Source organism: Octopus sinensis, linkage group LG8 (assembly GCF_006345805.1).
Source record: "Octopus sinensis linkage group LG8, ASM634580v1, whole genome shotgun sequence".
In the NCBI taxonomy this organism is placed as follows: domain Eukaryota; kingdom Metazoa; phylum Mollusca; class Cephalopoda; order Octopoda; family Octopodidae; genus Octopus; species Octopus sinensis.
The window spans coordinates 89,012,194-89,038,370 of record NC_043004.1 but is presented as its reverse complement, the minus strand read 5'-3'; the positions used below and the strand labels follow the sequence as shown (position 1 = coordinate 89,038,370).

Genomic DNA, 26,177 nt, shown 5'->3' with positions numbered 1-26,177 from the left:
CTTCGTATATTTTACCCCAGTGTCACTTTGATGACATGCACTGCTCTCTCACTCAATGATTATAATAAATGTACTCTTATGTAAAAAGCCTTTGTTTTATTTCTTTATACATTAAGGATAAAGGATATACTGTTGATCAAGTAGTGTGTACATGTGGGAGAACACTGGCCAAACTATCAGATGTTGTTATATATCACTGGTCACAATGCACTTTGTTGCAGAGTTGTAGCTTTCGAACAACGTCACACTGCTTGTTAGGTGGGCAGGCCAACAGTCCTTCTGCCAGTCCATTGCAAGGTTACCAATTTTCAGCAGTTTGGATTGGAGCAATGTGTCAATGAAGCATTTTGTTTAAGAACACAACGCAGTCTAGGAATTGAAACCATGATCTCATGATCACAAGTGTAATACCCTAACCACTGGGCCACATGCTGTCTCACAAACACACACACACACACACACGCATGCGCGCGCGTGTATGTTTTACATGTATGTATGTGTTCTCCCACATGTGCACATTACTTCATCAACTGCATATCCCTTTTCCTTTATGTATGAAAAAATAAAACAAAGGGTTTTTACATAAGAGTACATTTATTATTATTTAATTATTATTATTATTATTATTATTATTATTATTATTATTATTGATAATAATAATAATAATAATAATAATAATAAGGTGGCAAGCTAGCAGAATTGTTAGCACACTGGACAAAATTTTTAGCAGTATTTTACCCGTTGCTATGTTCTGAGTTCAAATTCTGCTGACGTCAACTTTCCCTTTCATTCTTTTGGGGGTCAATGTAATCGACTTGCCCCTTCCCCCTAAATTTCAGGCCTTGTGCCTATAGTAGAAAGGATTATTGTTATTATTATTATTATTATTATTATTATGTATCTTCTGTTGACCTTTTGTGATGTAATACTATAAAATGTTTCCAATATCTAGAAGTTTCCTTTTCTTCTGTTGTAGGCCAAAGAAATTTATCATACGCGAGTGTCTGAGTTAGAACGATTAAAGAAAGAAGGAGCATCACAAAAGGATACTGAAAAGGTTGGTGAATTCCTGGCATACTTAACCTTCAATAGCAAGATACTTGTTAATTTTCCCCCTACACTCCACTGTTATTCTCTTCTTGTGTTTATGTATGTGCATGTGGATATATTTATAAAAAAAATACTTTTGAATGCAACAAGCATTTTCATTTTATATTTTATTTCTGCGTATTTAAGCATCCATAAATTCCAAATGTATTCTTAGTATAATCATATATGAAAAAGCAACTAAACTTATATTTGGTACACTTGCTCTCACTATATGGAACTCGGATATATATATATATATATAAAATTATAACCTAAATAGAATGGAGTAAGCAAGTCCTTTTATTTCATTTATTTGCAGATGTTTCATCAAACATTGGTCTCATGAACATTGCTACATTATGCAATATTATATGTAACCATTTATACATGAAGTGTCCTAGACACAAAACCAAAGATTGATTCTTCAGAACCATGTATAAAGGTTATTTGAGCAAATAATCTTTGTGCATTATTCTGGAGAATCATGTATTCTTTTCTACTCTAGGCACAAGGCCTGAAATTTTGAGGGAACCGGGGGAAGATTCGATTAGATTGACCCCAGTATGCAACTGGTACTTAATTGATCGACCCCAAAAGGATGAAAGGCAAAGTCGACCTTGGTGGGATTTGAACTCAGAATGTAAAGACAGACGAAATGCTGCTGAGCATTTTGCCCGGTGCGCTAACATTTCTGCCAGCTTGCTACCTTTGTCGTGGTATATATTATTGCATAATGATATAGTGTTATCATAAAAGGCAACTCCAAGGATTGCCAGCATGATGGACATCTGAATGCAAAAGACTTCATTAGAAAACACATCCCAGCACAGCATGGAAAAGCAGATGTAAAATGATGATATACCTAATTAATCTTCTCATTATCACGTCTGATTTCCAAACTATCCTGTGTTAGACAGGTCATTGTGATCTGCATCACCTCTTATTGGGAGCTGCTGCCCCTTTATGATTAGGTACTTGTACATACCATTTGGCTTAGTTTCTACAATGGGATGATATCTTTAACACCAAACACTTTACAGGGTGTACTGCGTGTGCTTTCTTGTTGCACCAACATGTGAGAGGTTGAAGAATCCTTAGTGAGACAAGCCTAAGGGAGCTCATAATCCTATACTCTCTTTGTCATTTACCCAACTACTTCCCACTGTGAATAGTAGGTGGAGGTGAAGGCTTGTACACACAAAATGTAAATTTTGAAAGGGAATAATGATGGGAGAAATGCCATAAATGGGTATTTGAGAGGAAGGAGGGATACTTTCTACTATCTACATTGTTTTAGAATTAAACTGGAATGTAAATTTAAAACTGCACATATAAATATTGAGTTGATGAAAGTCACTACCATGTACTGCAAGTCAGCTAAATTCTGTTGTGATTGAATGAAATCTTCCACAATTCTTAGTGACATTTCATTTTGTTTCTTTTCTATTCTTCACTATAGTTTTGTTCTATAGTTCAGTTACTCTGTCACTCAAATGTTCACTTGTTTGAATTGTTTAATGACATGTATTTCAAAATACTTTTCCTACTCCAAGATTCACCCAATTTCGACCTGATTGGGAGTATTTCAAGACTGTTATATGCTTTGAGTAATGTTTTAACATGACATCTTATTTTAAGTTAAACTGAAGTATAATGTAGTTTGGTTTAATTTTTGTTGAGAAGTACGTCAAAGAAAGGTGTGAATAGTTTGCAAAAGTTAGACTTGTTAATTAAAAATGTTTTTGTCTAGACTAAAATTACTTAGTAACTTATGGTTAAGGGCTTTGATGTTAGTATAGAAATCTTGTATTCGTTGTCAAGGCCTATTTGTTCTGGTTGCTTCAGTTTTCCTTTTGCTGTTTTGGTGGCAGCGTGGTCATCTTTAAAAAAAACAAAACAGTAATCTAAATCTCTTGTTTCATTCATTCATCCATCCATCCATCCATCCATGACCAGTTAAATTTTGGAAAGGAAAACAATAAATTCTGTTTCATTCTATAATTTTCTTATAACCCGGTATAAAGCATCTCTCTCAATACTATGCACCCTTCAGTTGGATCATTTAATGCCTTGTGAATGAATTTGATAGATAGAAACAAGTGGAAGCCTGTTGTGTATGTATACATACATATGAATATATATATATATTTATGTGTGTGTGTGTGTGTCTCCCTACTACTGCTTGATAGCTGGTGTCAGTTTCGTTTGTAGTTCAGCAAAAGAGACTAGGAAAATAACTAGCACTGGGGTAGATCTATTGAACTAAAACCCTTCATGGTGGTACTCCAGCATGGCCACAATCCAAGTGAAATAAGTAAAAGACATATTATGTGGTAAGGGTTCAACAAGTAGAATGGCACTTGACCAGCAAAGAGAATGATGATAATGTTACAAAAACCACAACTCTTGTTCAATACAGTTACGCAGGGTTTTCTGGTTGGAACATTAATTTATTTCACTGATTTACTTCCCTTGTGTTTTTCTTTTCGTCCTCTTCCTTATCAGTGTCCCTTGTTTAAATGTCACCTGTTTTAAAAAGAAACTGACAAGCAGTCTTGTTATCTGTTTGAAAAAAAAAAAAAATTGGGAAATAAATTAATGTTTCAACCAGGAAACCCTGGGTAGCTATATTTAACAAGAATTGTAGTTTCTGGAATGTGACAGTGTTGATAACCCAGAACTCAGGTTGAGTGCTTCTCTAGAAATACCCTACTTTTATACCATGCCAAGACCTAAGATATATATTTGTTCATTATTTACATTTGCCGAATATTTGTCTTCATCTTGTTTGTTGTTAACACGTTTTGGCTGATGTACTCTCCAGCCTTCATCAGGAGTCTTGGGGAAATTTCGAACCTGGATTCTCATTCCTAAGGCATTTTTCAATGTTATTATTATTATTATTATCCAGGTCACTTCCTGGAATCGAACTGGGTATCTTGGGGTTAGTAGCCCGTGCTCTTAATCACTACACTATATGCCTGTAGGCATCGTTGTTAAGAGCGCGGGCTACTAACCACAGGATTCCAACTTTGATTCCAGGCAGTGATCTGAATAATAATAACAACATCGAAAAGTGCCTTAAGAATGAGAACCCAGGTTTGAAATTTCCCCAAGACACCTGATGAATTCTGGAGGGTATATCAGCTGAAATGTTGTGTTAACAACAAACAAGATGAGGACAAATATCTGTCAAATGTAAATAATATACATAATTCCTCATCTCTTAAACAAAGGACTGTATATATTTGTTGTTATATATATATATGCATATATATATATTTGTTGTTGTATATATATATATATATATATATAATATATATATACAAACACACACACCTGCGATAGAGAAGCATCTGTATACTAATCAGATCTGTGAAACCATTGATAATAAATGTTATGTGATAATGAAATATGAAGTATTCTTTTCCTGTTTAAAAATTTTATACCTTACATTTTCAATAACAACTTTTCTTTTTCTCTATTAAATTTTAGGCTGAAAGCAAGTTCCGGAAAGCAAGTTAGTTATAGTCATTTATTTATATTATTCTAATTTTAAAAAGTTATGATCACGGGTTTTTTATATTTGTATATGTCTTATAAACAAACACACACATGCATGTAGACTTCACATGTAGACATCTAAACAATATTCACGAACAAATATAGAAGTGATAGAATGATGTTTTATGACCACAGATTAAGCCCAAAACCTATTCAGGGGCTTAGATATTATGTAGGTTAATAAATTACATGTTAGTTTGCCCATGAAATATTTTAATATATCTGTCTTAAAACAGATACACAGTTACATACATAACATATCCACACACACACACACACACACACACACATTCTTTTATATATTTCAGCCTAAAGGCTGTGGCTAAGCTGTTAAGTTAGTCATGGCCTGAACCAATTCTAGTTGAAGCCTGTCTCAGTATACATATATACATGCACATACACATACATACATACGTATGTATGTACATACATAAATACAGACACACATACATGTAATATATATATATAAAGCAAATGAATAATATTGCTTTAGCTGCTGTACTTGTATGAAGAGGAAGAAGTGAAAGATGGTGAAATGAACCGAAACTGAAACTTAATACTCTCTTGTGAAAACTTTAAGTTTACAATTTATTAATTATATTATCAGTAATCTGCTGCTGCTCAGTCTTATTATATCTTTTTAAGCCTGTATTATGTAGTTAGAAACAGTTTTTATCATAGTAATATAATATATTCTTTTTTTTTCCTAAATTTAGATTTGTTTTGAACGAATTTTCTACATTTCTTGTTTGTTAATTTTTTTCTCTAATTCAAAATGTATATTTTATTCTTAGCATGTATGGGAAACTATTAAAATATACTTGTTGTAATTTCACTAATGATATGATGGCATTAGAGAATATGAATATAAAACTGTTTTAAGAATGATTATATATATCATCATCATCATCATCATCATCGTTTAGCGTCCGTTTTCCATGCTAGCATGGGTTGGACGGTTCTACTGGGGTCTGTGAAGCCAGAAGGCTTCATCAGGCCCAGTCAAATCTGGCAGTGTTTCTACGGCTGGATGCCCTTCCTAACGCCAACCACTCCGTGAGTGTAGTGGGTGCTTTTTACGTGCCACCCGCACTGGTGCCAGACAGAGCTGGCAAACGGCCACGAACGGATGGTGCTTTTTATGTGCCACCGGCACGAGGGCCAGGCGAGGCTGGCAATGGACACGAAACGGGGCGGTGCTGGCAACGGTCGCGAAACGGAAAGTTCTCTTACATGCCACCGGCACTGGTAATACATCTGCAATTTCCATTGATCGATTTCCATTGATCGATTTCGATTCTGATCGTCACTTGCCTCAACGGGTCTTCACAAGCAGAGTTTTGACATGCCACCGGCACTGGTAGCACATCCGCAATTTCCATTGATCGATTTCGATTCTGATCCTCACTTGCCTCATCACGTCTTCACAAGTAGAGTTTTGTGTCCCAAGAAGGGAAGGTATGCATACGTAGGCTGGCTCCATCCCATGTAGAAGGCCACGGGTTATGGACTCACTTGTCCTGCCGGGTCTTCTCGCGCACAGCACACTTCCAGAGGTCTCGGTCTCTAGTCATTTCCTCAGTGAGACCTAAAGTTCGAAGGTCGTGCTTCACCACCTCGTCCCAGGTTTTCCTGGGTCTGCCTCTTCCACAGGTTCCCTCAACCGCTAGGGTGTGGCACTTTTTCACACAACTATCTTCATCCATTCTCGCCACATGACCATACCAGCGCAAACGTCTCTCTTGCACACCACAACTGATGCTTCTTAGGTCCAGCTTTTCTCTCAAGGTACTTACACTCTGCCGAGTGTGAGTACCGGCATTACACATCCATCGGAGCATACTGGCTTCATTTCTAGCGAGCTTACGCATATCCTCAGCAGTCACAGCCCATGTTTCACTGCCATGTAGCATGGCTGTTCGTACACACGCATCATACAGTCTGCCTTTCACTCTGTGCGAGAGGCCTTTTGTCACCAGTAGAGGTAAGAGCTCTCTGAACTTTGCCCAAGCTATTCTTACTCTAGCAGTTACACTTTCAGCACACCCGCCCCCGCTGCTGACTTGGTCACCTAGGTAACGGAAACTATCAACTATTTCTAGTTTTTCTCCCTGGAAAGTGACGGAAGTTGGTCTCAGAGCATTTTCAGTGTTTATTGTTCCTGAGCATCTGCCACATACAAAAACCATCTTCCTAGTTAGCCTTCCTTTGACATTGCTGCATCTCTTATGTGTCCATAGCTTACACTTGGTGCATCTTATAGAGTTTCTACCTACACCTTTTCTACAGATCGAGCAGGGCCATCTACCTGAAGGTGTTTGTGATTTGTCTACCTTCCTACTGATTACGACTTTGGTTTTAGCTAGATTGACTCTGAGGCCCTTCGATTCTAATCCTTGTTTCCACACCTGAAACTTCTCCTCCAGTTCTGATAGCGACTCAGCAATTAGAGCAAGGTCATCAGCATAGAGGAGCTCCAAGGGCATCCTGTCTTGAATTCCTCCGTTATTGCCTGGAGGACTATGATAAATAGGAGGGGGCTGAGTACTGAGCCTTGGTGGATTCCTACCTCTACCCGGAATTCTTCACTGTACACATTTCCAACCCTCACCCTACTAGCGGCGTCCCTGTACATGGCCCGCACAGCTCTCACTAACCATTCATCTATCCCTAGTTTCCTCATTGCCCACCAGATAAGGGATCGGGGGACCCTGTCGAAGGCTTTCTCCATGTCAACAAAAGCCAGGTACAGGGGCTTATCTTTGGCTAGGTATTTCTCCTGCAGCTGCCTTACCAGGAATATAGCATCAGTAGTACTTTTCCCTGGCACAAACCCAAACTGCATCTCATCTAAACTAACTCTCTCTCTAATTAGTTGGGCTATGACCCTCTCCGTAACCTTCATACCTGTCCAACAGCTTGATACCTCTGTAGTTATTTGTATCTAGGGCATCACCTTTACCTTTGTAGCAGTTGACTATTATACTGCTACACCAGTCATTGGGTATGACCCCTTTGTGTATCACCTGATTAACTATACGAGTGACTATATATATATATATATATATATATATATTGTTGGCACTCCGTCACTTATGACGATGAGGGTTCCAGTTGATCCAATCAACGGAACAGCCTGCTCGTGAAATTAACATGCATGTGGCTGAGCACTCCACAGACACGTGTACCCTTAACGTAGTTCTCGGGGATATTCAGCGTAACACAGAGTGTGACAAGCTATATCTTTTTGAATTACAGGCACAACAGAAACAGGAAGAAAGAGTGAGAGAAAGTTGTGGTGAAAGAGTACAGCAGAGTTTGCCCCCCCCCCTCCCCGCTGGAGCCTCGTGGAGCTTTAAGTGTTTTTGCTCAATAAACACTCACAACGCCCGGTCTGGGAATTGAAACCACGATCCTATGACTGCGAGTCTGGTGCCCTAACCACTGGGCCAGTGCACCTCCATAATATATATATTATGATGAGATATATGTTTATATGCATGCATGCATATATATATATAATATAAATTGGACATGGGCGATTGTTGTATTCTCTCTTGTCTTGAGGTTCACAGCCAAACAACTGTTTGTATTCATGTGAAAAATGGCACACATACGGAGACGGGTGCATAGATTGGAATGCAATTTGTATTTTTTTCCTAACCCCCATACTTATCGAGAAAATCGCTTAAAACTTTTTCTAATGGAATTTCCCTTTCTTCTGCCATCAAAACAACCAGTTGCTTAGAAGCTGTTTTCTGACGGGGTGGGATCAGGAAATTTTCATATAGCTGGAAGCTCCAATCGAAACAGTAGACCCGAAATGATAAGGTTGACAAACGCTGTTATAGATTATGCCTAACCGAAAATGATCACAGCCACGTCATCCAAACAGACCGGGTGAAACTGGCTTAGCTGCTAGTATATATATATATATATATATCTTAGTTGTCTCATATGACACACAAGTATATAGTTTATCTGTTACAAACCAGGATACTTATAATGAATGTAGAAGCATGCACAGACACACTATAGGTATCCTGGCTTGTAATTGTTAAACTATGTACCTATTTGTCGTATGAGGCAACTAAAAATGGTTAGCAACTGGGTCGGTATCAGCATAAAGTTCTGTCTTATGCAGGCATAGAAAAGTAAATGCAAATTGATGATGAAGTTACGTATAGAATTTAATTAATATTTCTTTAAATGTGAGTGTATTTTTGGTTAATTTAAAGAAAAAAAATTCTTAATTTATTAGTTTATATTTATGAAAGTAAATATAAAAATATCTTAATTTTTTTCTTATGAAGTGTTAATCTTGTACTAAGTATTAAACCTATGGTTCCTGAGACAAATAAGTATGTTGATTGCTAATATATGCGACAAGTTAATTCTCATTACTTTGTTATTGATAAGTAAGCTTAAAGCTAGTATTTATGACACTTTGTGAATTTTTATCTTTTAATTATTGTGTTTACAGTTTCCTTTATACCTATTAATTTCGTCTCTGTTTGTTCTTAATTTCTGTCAGATGATGAATACCAAAATCTTGTTGACAAATATGCAACAGTACGAGATGAATTTGAGAAGAAAATGTCTCAATCTTGTGATGTAAGTAAAATGTTGCTATCACAGTACTTTGCTATGAAAATGGCAGCTGATAAAGAAGCATGATAAATATTTAGATATCATTTTCTGAAATCATTCTGATATTTGATTGGTAAAAAAGTTTACATGCAATCTACTTTTCAACTCTATTAAATGCCATTTCCTAAGTAGACATAAATACCTCAAGCTTTTTAATGTGTATAATATTAAGGTTAATTACTCTTGTCTAGATAACATCACATCCGATTTTGCATGTTATAACAGAAAAAGAAGCACATATCTTTGTACCCTTCATCTCAGACACCCACCCACCCACAACTGCTGAAATCTATCTACATGTCCATTGAGGAGATTTTTACCTTTCTAAAGCATTGGTTTGTGAACCTTACACCACTTGATAATATCCCAAGAAACCACACAGGATTTGAAACCAACAATTTCAAGGGAAAATGCACTCAGCATATATACTCCTTTAGGTTCAGAGACGAAGGAAACCAACCAATCTGTCCTATTTTATCTTGTGACTTCAGGATCAAGAACTGTCCTGTCTTGCAAGACTTGATGTATACTTGACAAAAACCCCCAGAGTGCACAATCACCGATTTCATCTTTCTGAGAAACTGCACATACTACAAGAACCCACTGTGTCCCTTAACAAGAAAACTGAACTTTTATATTATTGTCATTAGTGAAGATTGTTATTGCTGTTATCAGCTATTAGTTAAGTCTTATAACTTTGCTGAACTTAATGTTGGAATTTCTAATGAAAGCATGAGAGATGACTCTGATCTACTGCACCAAAGTTCTCACCTGACCAGTTGTCTTTCAAAAATATTCAGTAGCTGCTACAACACGTAGCAGTTTTTTTATTTCAAATTACATGATCCAGTACTGACTTAATAAGAATGACCTATTTGCATAATCCAATGATAATTAGTCTTCTTTAGAGCACATGTCTACCTTGCCTCTTAAAACTACAGCATCTGAAGGATTAGACATGTTTTAGGTCTGTAAAATTTTGAATGATGCAGATCTAAGTCACAAACTATTAATACTGATAATACAAACATTTAATTTGTCCTCATCTTATTTGTTGTTAACACGATGTTTCGGCTGATATACTCTCCAGCTTCATCAGGTGTCTTGGGTTCTCACTTCAAACCTGGGTTCTCATTCCTAGGGTATTTTTCATTGTTGTTGTTATTATTATTATTAATATTATTATTCAGGTCACTGCCTGGAATTGAACTCGGAATCTTGATGTTAGTGGCCTTTGCTCTTAACCACTACACCATATATCTGTGGGCAATTATAGCATAGTGGTTAAGAGCGCGGGCTACTAACCCCAAGATTCCAAGTCAATTCCAGGCAGTGACCTGAATAATAATGATAATAATAATATCAAAAAATACCTTAGGAATGAGAACCCAGGTTCGAAATTTCCCCAAGACACTTGATGAAGGCTGGAGAGTATATTAGCCAAAACATTGTGTTAATAGCAAACAAGATGAAGACAAATATCCATCAAATGTAAATAATATACATAATTCCTCATCTCTCAAATATAGAACTGTATTATTTAACTCCATGTTGTGTTGAGTGCTCTTCTTTGTTTATGCATACTTACACATGTGTGTGTATATGTGTATATATGTGTTTGTGTGTGTCTGTGTATATATGAAGTGGCATCAAAAAGTTCCTGGACTAGTTGCCCCACAATTCATTCTCCAGTGCCAGGCCATCAAAAATTCTACTGTGACATTTTGAAGCATTTGTAAGAGGATATTTGGTGAAAGCGAAATTGTAAGAGGACATTTGGTGAAATCTGTAGAGCGTGAAGAATTGGATTCTTCACAATGACAATGCACCCTGTAACTGAGCTCTCCTCATTCATGAGTTTCCCACCAAAAACAACATGGTATCACTTCCACACCCTCTGTATTCGCCAGATTTAGCACCTGCAGACTTCTATCTCTTGCGCAAGATGAAAACGTAGCTCAAGGTTACCATTTTAACATTGTTGTCAAGATCCACAGCGGGTCGCAGAAGTTGACTTTCGGGCTAGATTCCATAAGTGACAAGAACGTGGGGACTGATGTATTGTTGCACAAGGTGACTATTTTGAAGGAGATGATGCTGAAACTTAGTTAAATAAGTTATTTTTTATTAAACGTAACTAGTTTGGGAACCATTTGACATCACCTCATATAGAGTGAGAGAGTTGCGGGTTCAGTCCCACTGAGTGGCACCTTGGGCAAGTGTCTTCTACTATAGCCTCGGGCCGACCAAAGCCTTGTGAGTGGATTTGGTAGACAGAAACTGAAAGAAGCCTGTCGTGTATATGTATATATATATATGTTTGTGTGTCTGTGTTTGTACCCCTAGCATTGCTTGACAACCGATGCTGGTGTGTTTATGTCCCCGTCATCTAGCGGTTCAGCAAAAGAGACCGATAGAATAATTACTGGGCTTACAAAGAATAAGTTCCGGGGTTGAGTTGCTCGATTAAAGGCGGTGCTCCAGCATGGCCGCAGTCAAATGACTGAAACAAGTAAAAGAGAGTAAAGAGTATGTATGTATGTATATTGTTGGATATGTTTGGAAATGAGAGAAATCTGTACTCGGTACATGCTGTAGAATTTATCGTTTATTCAAAGTTGGTGATTTACTTCTTAGGCACTCTTGAGTTTCTTGCATTGGGCATTCAGTCAGGCTGCTGTATAAACAAATAAAAAAGACAAGACACCTGGGGCAACAACAAAGTGAACCAATAATTCTGTGTTCGTGTGTGTGTGTGTGTGAGTGAGAGAGAGGGAGGGTGTGTGTGTGTGTGACCTGCCTCTCTTTAACCAAAATGGTAATATAAGTAGCACTTGTAATAAAAACATTTGCTGCCTATTTCACTTCCAAGTTCACATAGCACACCTCCTACGGATCTCCTCACATTCATTTGACAAGTGTGTAAGCATCTCCAATTACCCATGTTTCTGACACTGTTCTTTCTGTATGTTAATTCCATTTAACTCACTCACTGGAATTCATAGCAATCCACACTGACATACAGAAAATACCATTTCTCATTATTTATTTATTTATTTATTTATTATCATTATTATTGTTATTATTATTATTATTGTTATTATTATTATTGTTATTATTATTATTATTATTATTATCATTACTTTTTTTAAAGCTTTCCATACAAATCGCATAGTCATCGATCCACGCACAACTTAGACATTTCACACCAGACTTGCATGGCTTCCCTGGACAGAGACCGAATGCAACACACACATACACACACACATATTTGTACAATTGTTACACATTAAAGGAACTGTTTTGTCTCCCTTTCCATACATAAACAGTACATAACTAAAGCATTCAGTTACTATAAATACTAAACTCCATAATCTGTGCCAATCTCTCGTGGATATCTAAAATTACTGAAACACACACACACACTTTTCAAAAAATAAAAAAATTTGTTTTGGTTATTTGAATATGCTTGTATAGAATATTTCTTGTGAACCTGTTTGAAAATATTGTCAAAGTGATATGCAAATATATATTGTAATTTGAGTGTCTCTAAACTCTGTGTGGTCTTTAGCAACAAGAAAATAGTTTAATACACCAGAGTATTATAATCTGGCTTGTTTTTTTTGCTGCTGTTTTCCTCACCAAACTTGTTACCCTCCTAATTCCTCTTATGTTTTGCTGTCCTAATCACCCATTACATAACTATCCAAGTTGTATGCTCTTTACTCTTTTACTTGTTTCAGTCACTTGACTGTGGCCATGCTGGAGCACCGCCTTTAGTCGAGCAAATCGACCCCAGGACTTATTCTTTGTAAGCCTAGTACTTATTCTATCGGTCTCTTTTGCCAAACCGCTATGTTACGGGGACGTAAACACACCAGCATCGGTTGTCAAGCGATTTTGGGGGGACAAGCACAGACACACAAGCATATACACACACATATACATACACACACACACACACACATATATATATATATATATCATCATCATCATCATCATCATCATCACATAACGTCCGCTTTCTATGCTAGCATGGGTTGGACGATTTTGACTGAGGGCTGGCGAACCAGATAGCTGCTCCAGGCTCACATACATATATACGACGGGCTTCTTTCAGTTTCCGTCTACCAAATCCACTCACAAAGGTTTGGTCGGCCCGAGGCTATAGTAGAAGACACTTGCCCAAGGTGACACATAGTGAGACTGAACCCGGAACCATGTGGTTGGTAAGCAAGCTACTTACCACACAGCCGCTCCTATGCCTATATACTGTGTTGCAGTTCTAAATTTTATGTCAACTGCCTAAATCTTTGCCATTGAAACTCTCATCTATGCTCTGCTGATTGATGCTGCTGAGCCACTCTATGTTGCTACTGAGCCAGTGCTTGCTGTTGAGCCTGTTGTAATTGCTTATGAAAATTGTCTCTGTTGCTGTTGAGCCAATTTTCATTTTCTACTAAGTCATTCCTTGTTTCTACTGAACTAGTCCTTGTTTTTGCTCAAGTAGTTCCTGTGCCAATGTTTCTGCTGCGGTAGGTGGTTGTTTCTACTGAGCCAGTCCTTGTTTCTTTTGCAGTAGTCTTTGTTTTCTTTGGAATAAATCTTGTTTTGTTTGTTGATTTAGTCTTTGTTTACTGCTAAGTCAGATTTTGATATTTGTTGTACCATTTTTATTTTTTGGTGGATTGGTTCATTTTGCTGCTCAGCTGGATCTTGACTTTTCTGAAAGTCTTATTTTTGTTACTGATCTAATAAGCCAGTCTTTGTTGTTACTGTGAATTTATTTTCTTATTTCTTTACTGCCCACAAGAGGCTACACACAGAGGGGACAAACAAAGACAGACAAACGGATTAAGTCAATTACATCTACCCCAGTGCATAACTGGTACTTATTTAATTGACCCCAAAAGGATGAAAGGCAAAGTTGACCCCAGAAATTTGAACTCAGAACATAGCAGCAGATGAAATGCCACTAAGCATTTTGCCTGGCGTGCTAACGTTTCTGCCAGCTCGCCACCTTAGAATTTATTTTCTACTGAGCTAGTCATTGTTATGGCTCTGCCAAACTTCTATTTTGCTGACATTTTACGTTCTAATTTTTGTCACTGACTTAGTAGTGTTTTTTTTTTTTTAAATAAGCATGAAATTTGTGATTTTAAGAAGAAGAGGTAAACATCAAAAACTATATTTATGCCTTTTCTAGAATCATTATAATAAGTCAGTTAAAGAAATTTAATTGTAGGTTTAAATTTAACACAAGGTACATATCTAATAAGGCAGTTAGCTGGCAGAATTGTTAGCATGTCTTACAAAATGTTTAGTGGCATTTTTTCTGGCTTTTTACATTCTGAGGTCAAATTCTGCCAAGGTCAACTTTGACTTTTATCCCTTTGGGGTTGATAAAATAAAGTGTTGTCAAGTACTGGGGGTCAGTGTGAGTGACTTGCCCCCTCACCTGAAATTGCTGACATTGAATTCTGTGAAAACAGGCATCCTGTTCAAGGAGAATGTTGTAATTTTGGTCACTTATACATCACTGAAAATTGTTGTCATCAACTCATATCCAAATAGGAGATCTGTAGCCAGTGATTGAGCCTCTTCATCTTGATGGATATGAAGGGTGCCAGTGCCTGGGATAGCTGTTCAGGCTAAGGGCAGTATAGAAGAGCTAGGGGCATTTATTGCCGGGAAGAATTGGTGGGACAAGGAATGCGAGTCACTTTTTGCATCTTCACAAGAAGAATAATATCTTGTTAATTATATAATTTTCAGATATCTTGTTATAATATTTGATTTGTATTTTTATACATTTTAATTGTAAGTGATACAATTTTGGTAATTACAAGGCTCATAAAATTAAATGTTTCTTTTTACTTCTCACAAAATATATAATTTGTTACATTATAATGTTGTCTTTTTTCTCATATAACATTTTTTTTTTTGTGTTTCTATTTTCAGCAATTTCAAAAGTTGGAAGAAGAGCATGCACGTCAGATGAAAGATTTCATAGATACATACTCTAAAGCATGGGTTAATGAACACATCTTACTTGGACAGGTGAGCTTGTCAGTTGTTAATAGTTGTTTATGTAATTGTTATGTAGGATAGGTTCAGGTGTGACTATTTGGCTGAGAAATTTGGTTCCCAACCACTTGGTTTTGGATTCAGTGCTACTGTGTGGAACCTTGAGCATATTCTCAGTGTGTGGATTTGGTAGAAAGAAACTGAAAGAAGCCTGTCGTATATGTATATATCTATATGTATATGTGTGTGAGACCTACATAGGGTGGATGTAGGTGTCTTCAAAACAAAACTGGATTTCCTCTTGTCAAGAGTTCTGGATGAACCTACCTTGTGGTAAGAAACCCAGATGAGGGCAGCAACATCAAACTCCTTCATTCACCAAGTGCCACATATCAGAGGAGGTTTAGTTAAAGTGTAGCAACACTAACGCCAGTGCCCCAGCATGGCTGCAGCTCTCAAGCTGAAACTAGTAAAGAAAAATATGAGTGTGTGTGAGGGTGTGAGTGCAAGTTTGTATGTCCTTGTCTTGACATTGCATGATGGTCGTAAATGAGTGTCCCTGTCATACAAGCAGTCTCATTCATTTCTAATGTTCTGCAAAAACATCGTCTGGTCACAGAGAAATATCACCTTGCTCAGAAACATGTGAGGGTTAGTGACAGGAAAGGCATCCTGCTGTAGTAAAATCTGCCTCAATAAACTCTGTTCAACCCATGCAAACATGCAAAAATAGTCTCTAAAATGATGATGATTGTTGTGTTGCTAATTTGAATCAAATGAAAGAAACTTATACTGGCTGCCATGAGAGAAGATTAAAAAAAACTGGAAGTCATCATCGTGATCATTTAATGTCTGTTTGACAGGATCTGGCCAGCTGCAGGGCATTGTCAAGCTCTGGCATTAGCTTTGGCATGGTTTCTATGGCTGGATACTCTTCCTAATACCAATCAGTTTACAGTGTGTACCGAGTGCTTATCTTTGTGCCATTGGCACCACTGAGGTCACCAAGTAATTTGCAAGACAGGGTAAAGAACACAAGAAACCTTAATTGAATAAGTGGGCACAGGAGGAATATTTGAGAGGGAGAGGTGGCTTTATGCCAGGTGTTGAGGGTGGGGGCTAAATTATGATATTGGGGAAAAGCACAAGTGTTTCGCTCTAGGGGAGACACATGGCTTCACTGCAATATATAAGAATGAGAATAGTTTGAAAAGATGCGTTCATGTATGACTGTAGAGGCTGGTAGCTAGATGAAGTATCTTGTGCAATGAGTGACCACAGATTATGGTATGAGGAAACACTAAGTGGAACAGCTGCAAATGGTAGCTCTTATCTTGAATAAGAGGCACTGTACAGCACCATGGCTCAATATCTTTTACTACAACCCTGACTGACAAATGCCTTGTGAGTGAATTTGGTAGATGGAAACTGTGTGGAAGCCTGTCGTGTGTGTTTATGCCTTTGTTTCTACTTTTCTCCCAACTTGACAACTAGTGTTGGTTTGTTTATTTCCCTGTAACTTAGTGATTTGGTGAAAGAGACTGATAGAATACACATAAGTGTTGGACTTAAAAAGAAATAATTACTGGGTTCGATTTGTTTGACTAAACCTTCAAGGCTTGTGCCTCAGCATGGCCACAGTCTAATGACTGAAACAAGTAAAAGTGAAAGAATAATGCAGTAAATATAATATGTTCGATGAATAATATTTCTCCCTGTCTAAGGTGGGTTGAGCTGGCTTCGACCAATGAATCGTATTTGGCATTTCAGTGGGAATACAAGTTCACATTTGGTCTCTGGTCACATGCATACACACTCAGGGATATTGTGATCCATAGCAACTCATTTTGCCATCAATTGTTGACCATTGCAGAGTATTCACTGACCAAGTCACCACTGATTACCATAGCAGACATAACCTGGTTTTGATAGTGGGTACTAAGAGACATGCTTTAGCAAAAGTTAAGGGGTGCCTCACTCCCGGTGATCTTCCAGCATGCCAGACACCAACCCAGATCTTCTAAGGGCCCGTGTGACTCCCTCCCTCCTCTCCGAAATTGCTGACCTCATGCCAAAATTTAAACCAATATTTCTTCTTGCCAGGTACATAATGAATTTAGAAATAACTGTGATGAGATGACTGTACAAAAATTGATTCATACCTTTGTGCAGGCTAAAGCTTCAGGCAAAATACGTCCGGGTGAGTAGTATCTCCATTGTCATCTCTGTATTGTGTCTGTGCGTTTGGCTCATGTTCTTCCCTTCCTATGTGTGTGTTTGTGTTCCTGCTTGTATGTGTTTAATAATCTTGTGTGTGTGTTTATCTGTCTAACCTTTCTGTGTATTTCCCTCTCATGTTCCTATATGTATCTGTCTAATGCATGTGTGTTTGTCTAATGTGATTACCATTGTCTGTCTGTATGTTTAGATTGTGTATGTATGTATGACTGTTTCAGGTGCTTCCATTTGGTTGTTTTAATGCACTTGTGTGTGTATGTGAACGTGTGTGTCTAATGTGCTAGCATGTGTTTGTTTAATATGCTTGTATGTGTGTGTTTAATGTATTTGTGTATGTCTGTCTTTGTCTGGGGTGGTTGTGCACGTGTCTTTGTCAAATGTGTTTGCATATGTATGCATGTCTGATGCTTGTGTGTGTATGAGATTGTGTCTCTTACAATCACATGACACTGTTATGTGATTGTCTTAAGTGCTTTTCTATATTGTCTCATGTTAAAATGTTCCATCTGAGTGTGCATATGTGTGCACTTATGAGCATATGCATCTAATGTGTATACGTATGTGATGTGTTTTTGTTTTAATGACTTACTTCAGAGAAGAAGGCGGGGCAGCACCATTGTCTTTTCAGGCCCTATGAAACTGTCAGAAGTGACAATGGAAGTAAGTTATCCTTTAGCTAGAAACCCAACCCTCTGCAGTGTGGAAATAGTACACATTCATGTTATATGATAACTGGCACCCCGTCGGTTACGACGACAAGTGTCCCAGTTGATCCAAGTGTCCCAGTTGATCCAAGCCTGCTTGTAAAATTAACGTGCAAGTGGCTGAGCACTCCGCAGACACACATACCCTTCATGTAGTTCTTAGGGAGATTCAGCATGACACAGAATGGGACCTTTTTGTCAGTTGAGTGGACAGGAGCAACGTGAAATAAATTGTCTTGCCCAAGGACACAACACGCCGCTGGGAATTTAACTCACAACCCTGACCATGAGCTGAATGCTCTAACCACTAAATCACGTACCTTCACTATGGATTGATAACACCCAATGACACACAATTAGATTTGTATTGAGAAATGCTATTTCCTAAATTCTGTAGTTTCAGCAACTCTGTCCCTGCTGTACCTTTGCGCCTTTTCTTCCTCGCTGCTTTTTTTTTTTTACTGTTTATTTTTCTGTCTTCTTATATTCCACGCTGACATATAAGTCTGCTGGTTATCATTGCTGTCTTTAGGCCGGCGAGCTGGCAGAAACGTTAGCACGCCGGGCGAAATGCGTAGCCGTATTTCGTCTGCCGTTACGTTCTGAGTTCAAATTCTGCCAAGGTTGACTTTTGCCTTTCATCCTTTCGGGGTCGATAAATTAAGTACCAGTTACACACTGGGGTCGATATAATCGACATAATCCGTTTGTCTGTCCTTGTTTCCCCTCTGTGTTTAGCTCCTTGTGGGTAGTAAAGAATTATATCATTGCTGTCTTCTTTACTCGACTTATTGGTGCTTTCTGTCCCCTCTTTTACCCTCTTGCAATGAGTTGTAGTGACCTGAGCACTGCATACAAAAAGCTCATTATTATAACGTCTCTTCAGAAGATATAGATTTAATGTGGACAATCTTTTTTGTTAGTGTACACACTATCAATATTAAAGCTAGTCTTGCTCAAAGCCCCTTGTGATGGCGGGAACCTGCCATATTTGTCTTATTGGTTAGAATGGTTAACAAACTGGTAGTACAAGAATTTTTTTTCTCACAACTCTATTGATTTATGTCATTGCTATTCTATACTGTCCTTTCTTTTCTTTTTTTTCTTTCTTTTTTTTTCAGTATTTAATTGTGTTCCCTGGGTATGATTCATTTCAGCAGCAATATAATTGTATTGACATCATGATCAAAATCTGAGTGTTATTGATAATACTGTTACTTTTGTTTGTAATGCTTTTCAAAAACACTGAAAGCAATTTGTGTCTGTGTAGGTGTGTCATGAGCACATGGTGGAATAGTTAAGAAAGTTCGCTTTGCTTTTCAGTCATGAAGTTCTGGGTTCATTCCCACTACATGGCACCTTCTATAGCCCTGGTTGACCAATGCCTGATGAGTGAATTTGGTAGATAGAAACTGTGGGGAAACCTGTCATATATATGTATATGTGTGTGTGCCTTTGTGTTTGTTCTTCTTTCACTACTTGACAACTTTTGTTGGTTTGTTTACATCTCAATAACTTAGAAGTTTGGCAAAGAGAGCCTGATAGAATAAGTAGTAGACTTATGTCGATATATTTAACTAAACCGTTCAAGGCGGTGCCCCAGCATGGCTGCAGTCCAGTGACTGAGGCAAATAAAAGATACTATAGCTTTCACTCAACACAAGCCTTGTGAGTAGAGTTGGGTTGATGGAAACTATGTGAAAGCTTGTTTGGTGCACCGTACTGGTAATTCAAAGGTTTATAAGTCAGAACTTTAGTTTTGATAGCAAACAATTGAGATTTATTTTCAGTAAACAACAAAACTTAAGATTTGTTCAGAAGATTTTTTTTTTTTTGAGACTGTAACTGAGTAGTAGATTGGTAGAATCAGTTGGACATCAAACAAAATGTTTTGTGGTATTTAGTTATATTCCATAAAATTTTGAGTTCAAATTCCACTGTTTTTCATTCTTCTGGGAAAAAAAGTGGATAAAAAAAATCTGTGTCAAATTCTGGGGATGATCAAATCAACTCTACTGGAAAATTTTGCACTTTTTTTTACATTATCATCATTGTTGTAGCATTTTTCCATGTTCGCATGGGTTGGATAGAGTTTATCAAGTTTATCCTCATAGGCAGACACATTTACATGGGATATTGGAAATGAAGGATATTCATTTGCTACAATCATGCAATGTCAAGACTGGGAAACGACAAATATACACTCACAACATACATACATAAAAAGCACCCAATACACTTTGTAAAGTGGTTGACATTAGGAAGGGCATCCAGCCATAGAAACCTTGCCAAAACAGACAATTGGAGCCTGGTGCAGCTCTCTGGCTTGCCTGTTCCTGTCAAACCATCAAACCCATACCACTATGGAAAATGATGTTAAAGATGATGTATACAAAGGGCCTTTATCAGTTTCCGTCTACCAAATCCACTCAGAATGCTTTGGTTGGCCTGAGGCTATCGTAGAAGATACTTGCCCAAAGTACCATGCAGTGGACTGAACCTGGAACCATGTGGTGTAGAAGCAGCCATACCTGCATCTATGTTAGAAATCATTATGAGATGGTTGTCAGCAATAAAGTAGCTTTGGTGATCTTTGTGTAACAGATTTAACCCATTATTTATTCTGCATGACATTCTGAAGAAAGCTGTCTTCTAAGTTTTGAAGTATTTCTTTGTATTGAAATTGCTTTTTTCCCAACTTATTTTGTTCGTTGATGCTAAAGTATTGTTGATTTGTAGGTCCAAAAGAATTTGTTGAGCCAGACCTTTCGTGTTTACCTGTTACAAGACCCATGTCTCCTGAGATAGTCGATAAAAAAGATGGTTCATTAGAAAAGAAAAAGGAAGGTAAAGAGAAATGAGATTTAAATTTATCAATATTTATTAGTTGTTTGTGATTTTAAATTCTGTTTATAATTGTAATTAGTTTCCAATATTGATTGGCAGTCTGGTCTGGTCTCATATTTTGGGTTTGGAAGTTATATTTCCCTGGACCTCTGTATGATGACTCTGACTAACTGATAGTCTTTCTTAGTTTAAGTTAGTGCTGTACATCCATTAAGTCTTTTAAATTGTCTCAGTCATTTTGAAGATGAAAAGAAAAAGAAAAACAAACAAAAAGTAAATACAAACAAAAAAAAAAGATGTGGTTGCTAATCATGAAAAAAGATTATTTGCTAATTCACCTGGTGTGGTGTGTATGAGGTTAATTAGCTACATGCACACTGATTTGTTTTGGTCAATTTGGCTGTTCTTGTTCCTCTACTTGATTGCTAACTACTATGGGCTTTCTGGGTGCATGCTGTTGCTGTTACCGCCACTGCTGTCTCTACTTGCTACTGTCACTTGGTGGGAAGTCTTTCGTTGATTCCTGATTGACTTTACCTCAGTGTTGTAGTCTTGGTAAGCAATCCGTTTGCTTACATTTGTTACTAACTTCTAAACACTTAACATGTCAAACATTGCATATATATATCTACATTTTTTTGGGGGTAATTATTACCCTTTTCTCTCTTTCTCTCTTGCTATTTAAAAAAAATACAAAAAAAAAAACAATATTTTTTTTTTTACTTCTATAACTAACTGTTCTCCTAAATAATTAACTCTTCTTTCTTTAATTTACAATTTTGATATATCCTGATTTCAGCTTTACATTGATACAAATGACAGTAAAGTTATCTCCGTTTGTTTGAAGTGTAATGATGACTGATTTCTCTGAGTGTCATATGTTTTTGAAGAGAAGAGAAATGGGAAGGGAAATGTCTCTCATTGATATTTCATTGTAATTATTTTAATACTATGATGATATGTGCTTGTGAGATTTTATTTCAGGAAAGTGATTATTTGTTTAGTAGAGTGGCTATCATATATATTTATGTAGATTTTCTTTTTAAAATTAAATGATTAAAAATTCATTATAGCACATTAGAGGAAAAAAAACTTCTTTAAGGAATCGAAAATTCTGTGAATTATCATTTTGTAACAATTTAAGTAACTATGATCAACATTTCAACAGCTCTTATCTCTTGATAATTTCATAGCTGTGATTCTGTAATTGTTATAACAGCTCTTATCACCTGATAATTCTCATAGCTGTGATTAGGATCTTAATATATCCTATTTCATTCAAATGTTTTTCCTATAATTCACACAGCTGATATCATTTGACCCTGCTTCTTATCCACCACACTAAAGCTCTTGCTTGTTTCATATAATTCTTTTTTTTTTTATTCTTTACCACACTTTTGTCCTTTTTTTTTTTTTATTTTTCTCTTGATGGAATGATGCCTGTTTTATATCTTTTATTACTCTGGGGGAATATCCTTAGTATCTGTCTTTTACCCAAACTTTCTGCTCCCTTCAATTGCTTCCATACCATAGTAAGAGGACAACATTCTTCAGAATTCTTTTTGACTCTTGTTTGATCACTTTGACCATGAAAATTCAGCATTACAATTTTTTTCTCATGATCTTGCAACCAAGTGCAACCAGGTTCTTTATTCATAATAGCCAATCCTTTTTTTTTCTCATATCAGAATACTGTGGTTAGCTGTGCAGTGATTATGCAATGAATGTAAATTAATTTGTTTGTTTCCTCTAAGGATGCTAACTAAAAAATAAAATTAAAAAAAAAACTAAAGTAATTGATAGACAAAAGATTCTTTTGTTTCTTCTGAATGTCTCATTTTATTTATTTTTTTTACTTAATTTTTCTCAGTCCCTTTGAAGTGAAGTAATGTTTGATCTTTGGTAACTGCCTACTGTAACGTCTCAATATTTTTAAGCTAGTCATTCTAAATTGTTTGAAAGTTTCTACTAAAATTTCTTGTTTCAGTATTACAGACTACTGCTGTTACTGCTTCATTAGTCTTGACCATTCCTCTCCAACCCATTTCAATCGATCCATATTTTACAGTTTTGTTAATTTTTTTTTATGTTTCTATTCTTGTTATTACAAAGACCTTGGTTTAGAATAGAATTGGAAAGTATCGATCTCTCTGCCTCTATATTTTTTACAGATATTTCAAATATATATTTGAGAAAAATATATATTTCAAAAATCATCTTTGATATTATTCATAAATTATTTTATAAACAAATTTGTTAAGAATTTATTTTGTAAATATTTAATGCTGAAACATTTTAATCAGCGGAACAAAATGCATCCCACAAAATCTCAACAAATTGACAAATGTTTCTTTTAACACCTTGGTTGTGTTTCATCATAAATTTAACAGAATTATATTTTAATCATTATATGAATTATATCACAGTTTTATAGGATTTGTCACAAGCTCACTTAGAAAATATGTGCACAAACATACAGCTTACAAAATAGGTATACAGACACATAAAAAAGCCGTATGCACTCAAATTGGTTTACTTCTGCTGAGATCTATAGAACCTTCCATTAATTATGATTTTCTGTTTCCATGTCTCTTAGTGCAGCAGTAGCAGCAGTACAATGTCAGTATGTAGATACTGAAACTATAATATTATTAATTGGCTAGTTTTGTGAGATGTCAGTACCATTGCTTTGCAGACTCCAGTGGGAGTCCCAGTCCTGTGTTAGCTGAAGCCCAGCCAGGACCGTTGAGCCGCAGTGTCAAGCTGAGAGTGTCTCGAACATGTAATACCATCATTACCTTTACAATACAATATTCTCTTTCTGGCTTTTCTTGGAGGACTTAAGCTTTTCTTTTTTTCTGTTTGGCTTTTTCTTTCTTTCTTTAATTTTTTTTTTTTTTTTTTTGGCTTCTTTAATGTAAAACTGCTGCAATTAATATCATAGCATATGCATGCTTAACTATTTTTTTTTTACTTTTGGTGACCAGTTCCTAATATCAGCAGATTGTGTGGCAGTGGTGATGGTATGGCTTCATATTCTCATGTAATCTACTTGTTTGATACCTAATAAATAATGTGCATTCTTTATTATTGTTTTTTTTTTAAATATAACTAACCAGTTTGTGGTTTTTTGTTAACACCAACCAGTGTGTATTTTTGTTGGTACTAATGAGTTGATATTTTGACCAAAAAAAGAAAAAGAAAAGCAGAAAATGAACGAAAAGAACATTTGTAGTCGTCTTACCTACAGTTAAATTTTTTTGTAATTATTCCCAACTAACTGTTTTGTTGAAAGTTCTAATTTACGTTTTAAATAATCTGAAAAATGTTAAACAAAGGTTAATACTATTTGGGAGGGCATCTGGTAACAGGACTTCCTGCTCCTTCATCAGGAGCAATAAAATGATTGATTTTTATCTTTGTTGTTGTTATTTTAGCATGACCCCCCCCCCCGCCTAATCTGCCCCAAACCAGCAGAATTATAATAAAAAGGTTTTCCAGCTATGGCCATCTCAGTTTGTTTTGTTCAGACATGAGAGATCTAGGAAGTACATTATCCAATGTGTCCTAACAATAGGGTTGTGATTTGATGGAAATTTCATAGCTATTTCTAGCATGTCAAGCAACTATGCAAAGGGCTCTCTCATTAGCTTGATTTTTATCTCTGTACATTGTTCACAGGAATTGCCTAAATGTTTTTGGGACAGTAGCGGATGTCAAAATAATTATTTCTTCATTAATCAACTGAGATGTGTTGGGTAATTAGTAGCATCTTGTAGAATACATAACTTATGTCCCACGGCTACAAACTTACTACCTCATGTGTCAAGTGTTCTTTATAGAACTTACTGTAAGCATTATAATAATGGCAAATTATTATTTGTAGGTTTTGACTTATTGTTTTTTACTAGTGCTTAGATTAAATACTTAATTAGACCTCATTAATTAAATTATTAGTTGCTATATTATATTCCCACACCCTTTAATTTTCATTAAAAATTTGGTAAAATGGTGTATAATAATAATAATAATAATAATAATAATAACAATATTAATAATTTCAAGAGATTGATAAAAGTACCGGACTTTAAATAAGTACTGGGGCTGAACTGCTCTACTAGAACCTTCAAGGCAGTGCTCTAGTATGGCCACTGTTTAATGACTGAAACATAAATAAAAGAGTACAGCAATTCCTTGACTACTGATAGGTGAAAATCTGTGAAGTAGAAACAGTACTGTACTGTATATTTTAAAAAAATTATTTTTATAATTTGTTTAGATTTTTTTTATAAATGCAAAACAACACCATGGCGGAATCAACGTAAGCTTGAATAATAAACTGTGATTGGTGAACCGTGATAGGGCAAGGAATTACTGTGTGTTATAAATTATATTATAAAATGTTTATTATGAACAGTTAACATCCGGGCTTCCATTTTTATCATTTTTCCAAATGGCTAACCAGTTTTTAGTTGATGAACCAAGTATATGTAGATGTCCATGGACACTTGAGTTATTTTATTTACAGAAGTAATTTATGGTAATTAATGACACAGAACTTTCTATTTACGTTTTCTTAATTCAACAATCCAATTTAAGAATGCAAGTTTTACAGCCATGTGGTTTTAAGTTCAGTCCCACTGTTTGGCTATCTTCTGTAGCCCTGGGTTGATCAATGCCTTGTGAGTGATGTTGGTTGATGGAAATTGTATGGGAGCCTGTTGTAATATATATATATATATATATATATATATATATATATATATATATATATGTATGTATTTGTGTGTTTGCACATACAACCCATGGCTTTGCTTGTCACTGTCTGAGTGAACTGGTAAGATAGATGTTTACATTCCTTGTTGACTGGCCAATCAATGCTTTAGAAGACCAGTGGAGTAATAAAAACTTGCTTACTTGAAAAACAGGCAAAGGTTGGTGACAGGAAGGGCACCTGGTCATAAATTGTTCCCTCGAATAAATGTCTGTTGAAGACCAAGCTAGAATGGTAAAAAATAGATGTTAACCCTTTCGTTATTGTATTTATTTTGAGATGCT

At 36.3% G+C, this 26,177-nt stretch overlaps 1 protein-coding gene across 6 annotated transcripts in view; it reads left to right on the top strand.

Moving 5' to 3' along the window:
• LOC115214905 (F-BAR domain only protein 2) overlaps positions 1 to 26,177 on the top strand; it is a 230,937-nt gene that overhangs the window by 163,788 nt on the left and 40,972 nt on the right. For 4 of the 6 annotated variants that reach the window (XM_036505554.1, XM_036505555.1, XM_036505556.1 and 1 more), the window contains 7 exons: positions 977 to 1,057; positions 4,585 to 4,609; positions 9,188 to 9,267; positions 15,265 to 15,363; positions 17,434 to 17,530; positions 21,012 to 21,119; positions 23,815 to 23,901. In XM_036505554.1, the coding sequence (XP_036361447.1) occupies positions 977 to 1,057; positions 4,585 to 4,609; positions 9,188 to 9,267; positions 15,265 to 15,363; positions 17,434 to 17,530; positions 21,012 to 21,119; positions 23,815 to 23,901 (577 nt within the window). The remainder of the gene's footprint in view (positions 1 to 976; positions 1,058 to 4,584; positions 4,610 to 9,187; positions 9,268 to 15,264; positions 15,364 to 17,433; positions 17,531 to 21,011; positions 21,120 to 23,814; positions 23,902 to 26,177) is intronic. The other 2 variants (XM_036505557.1, XM_036505559.1) reach the window with 1 other exon arrangement.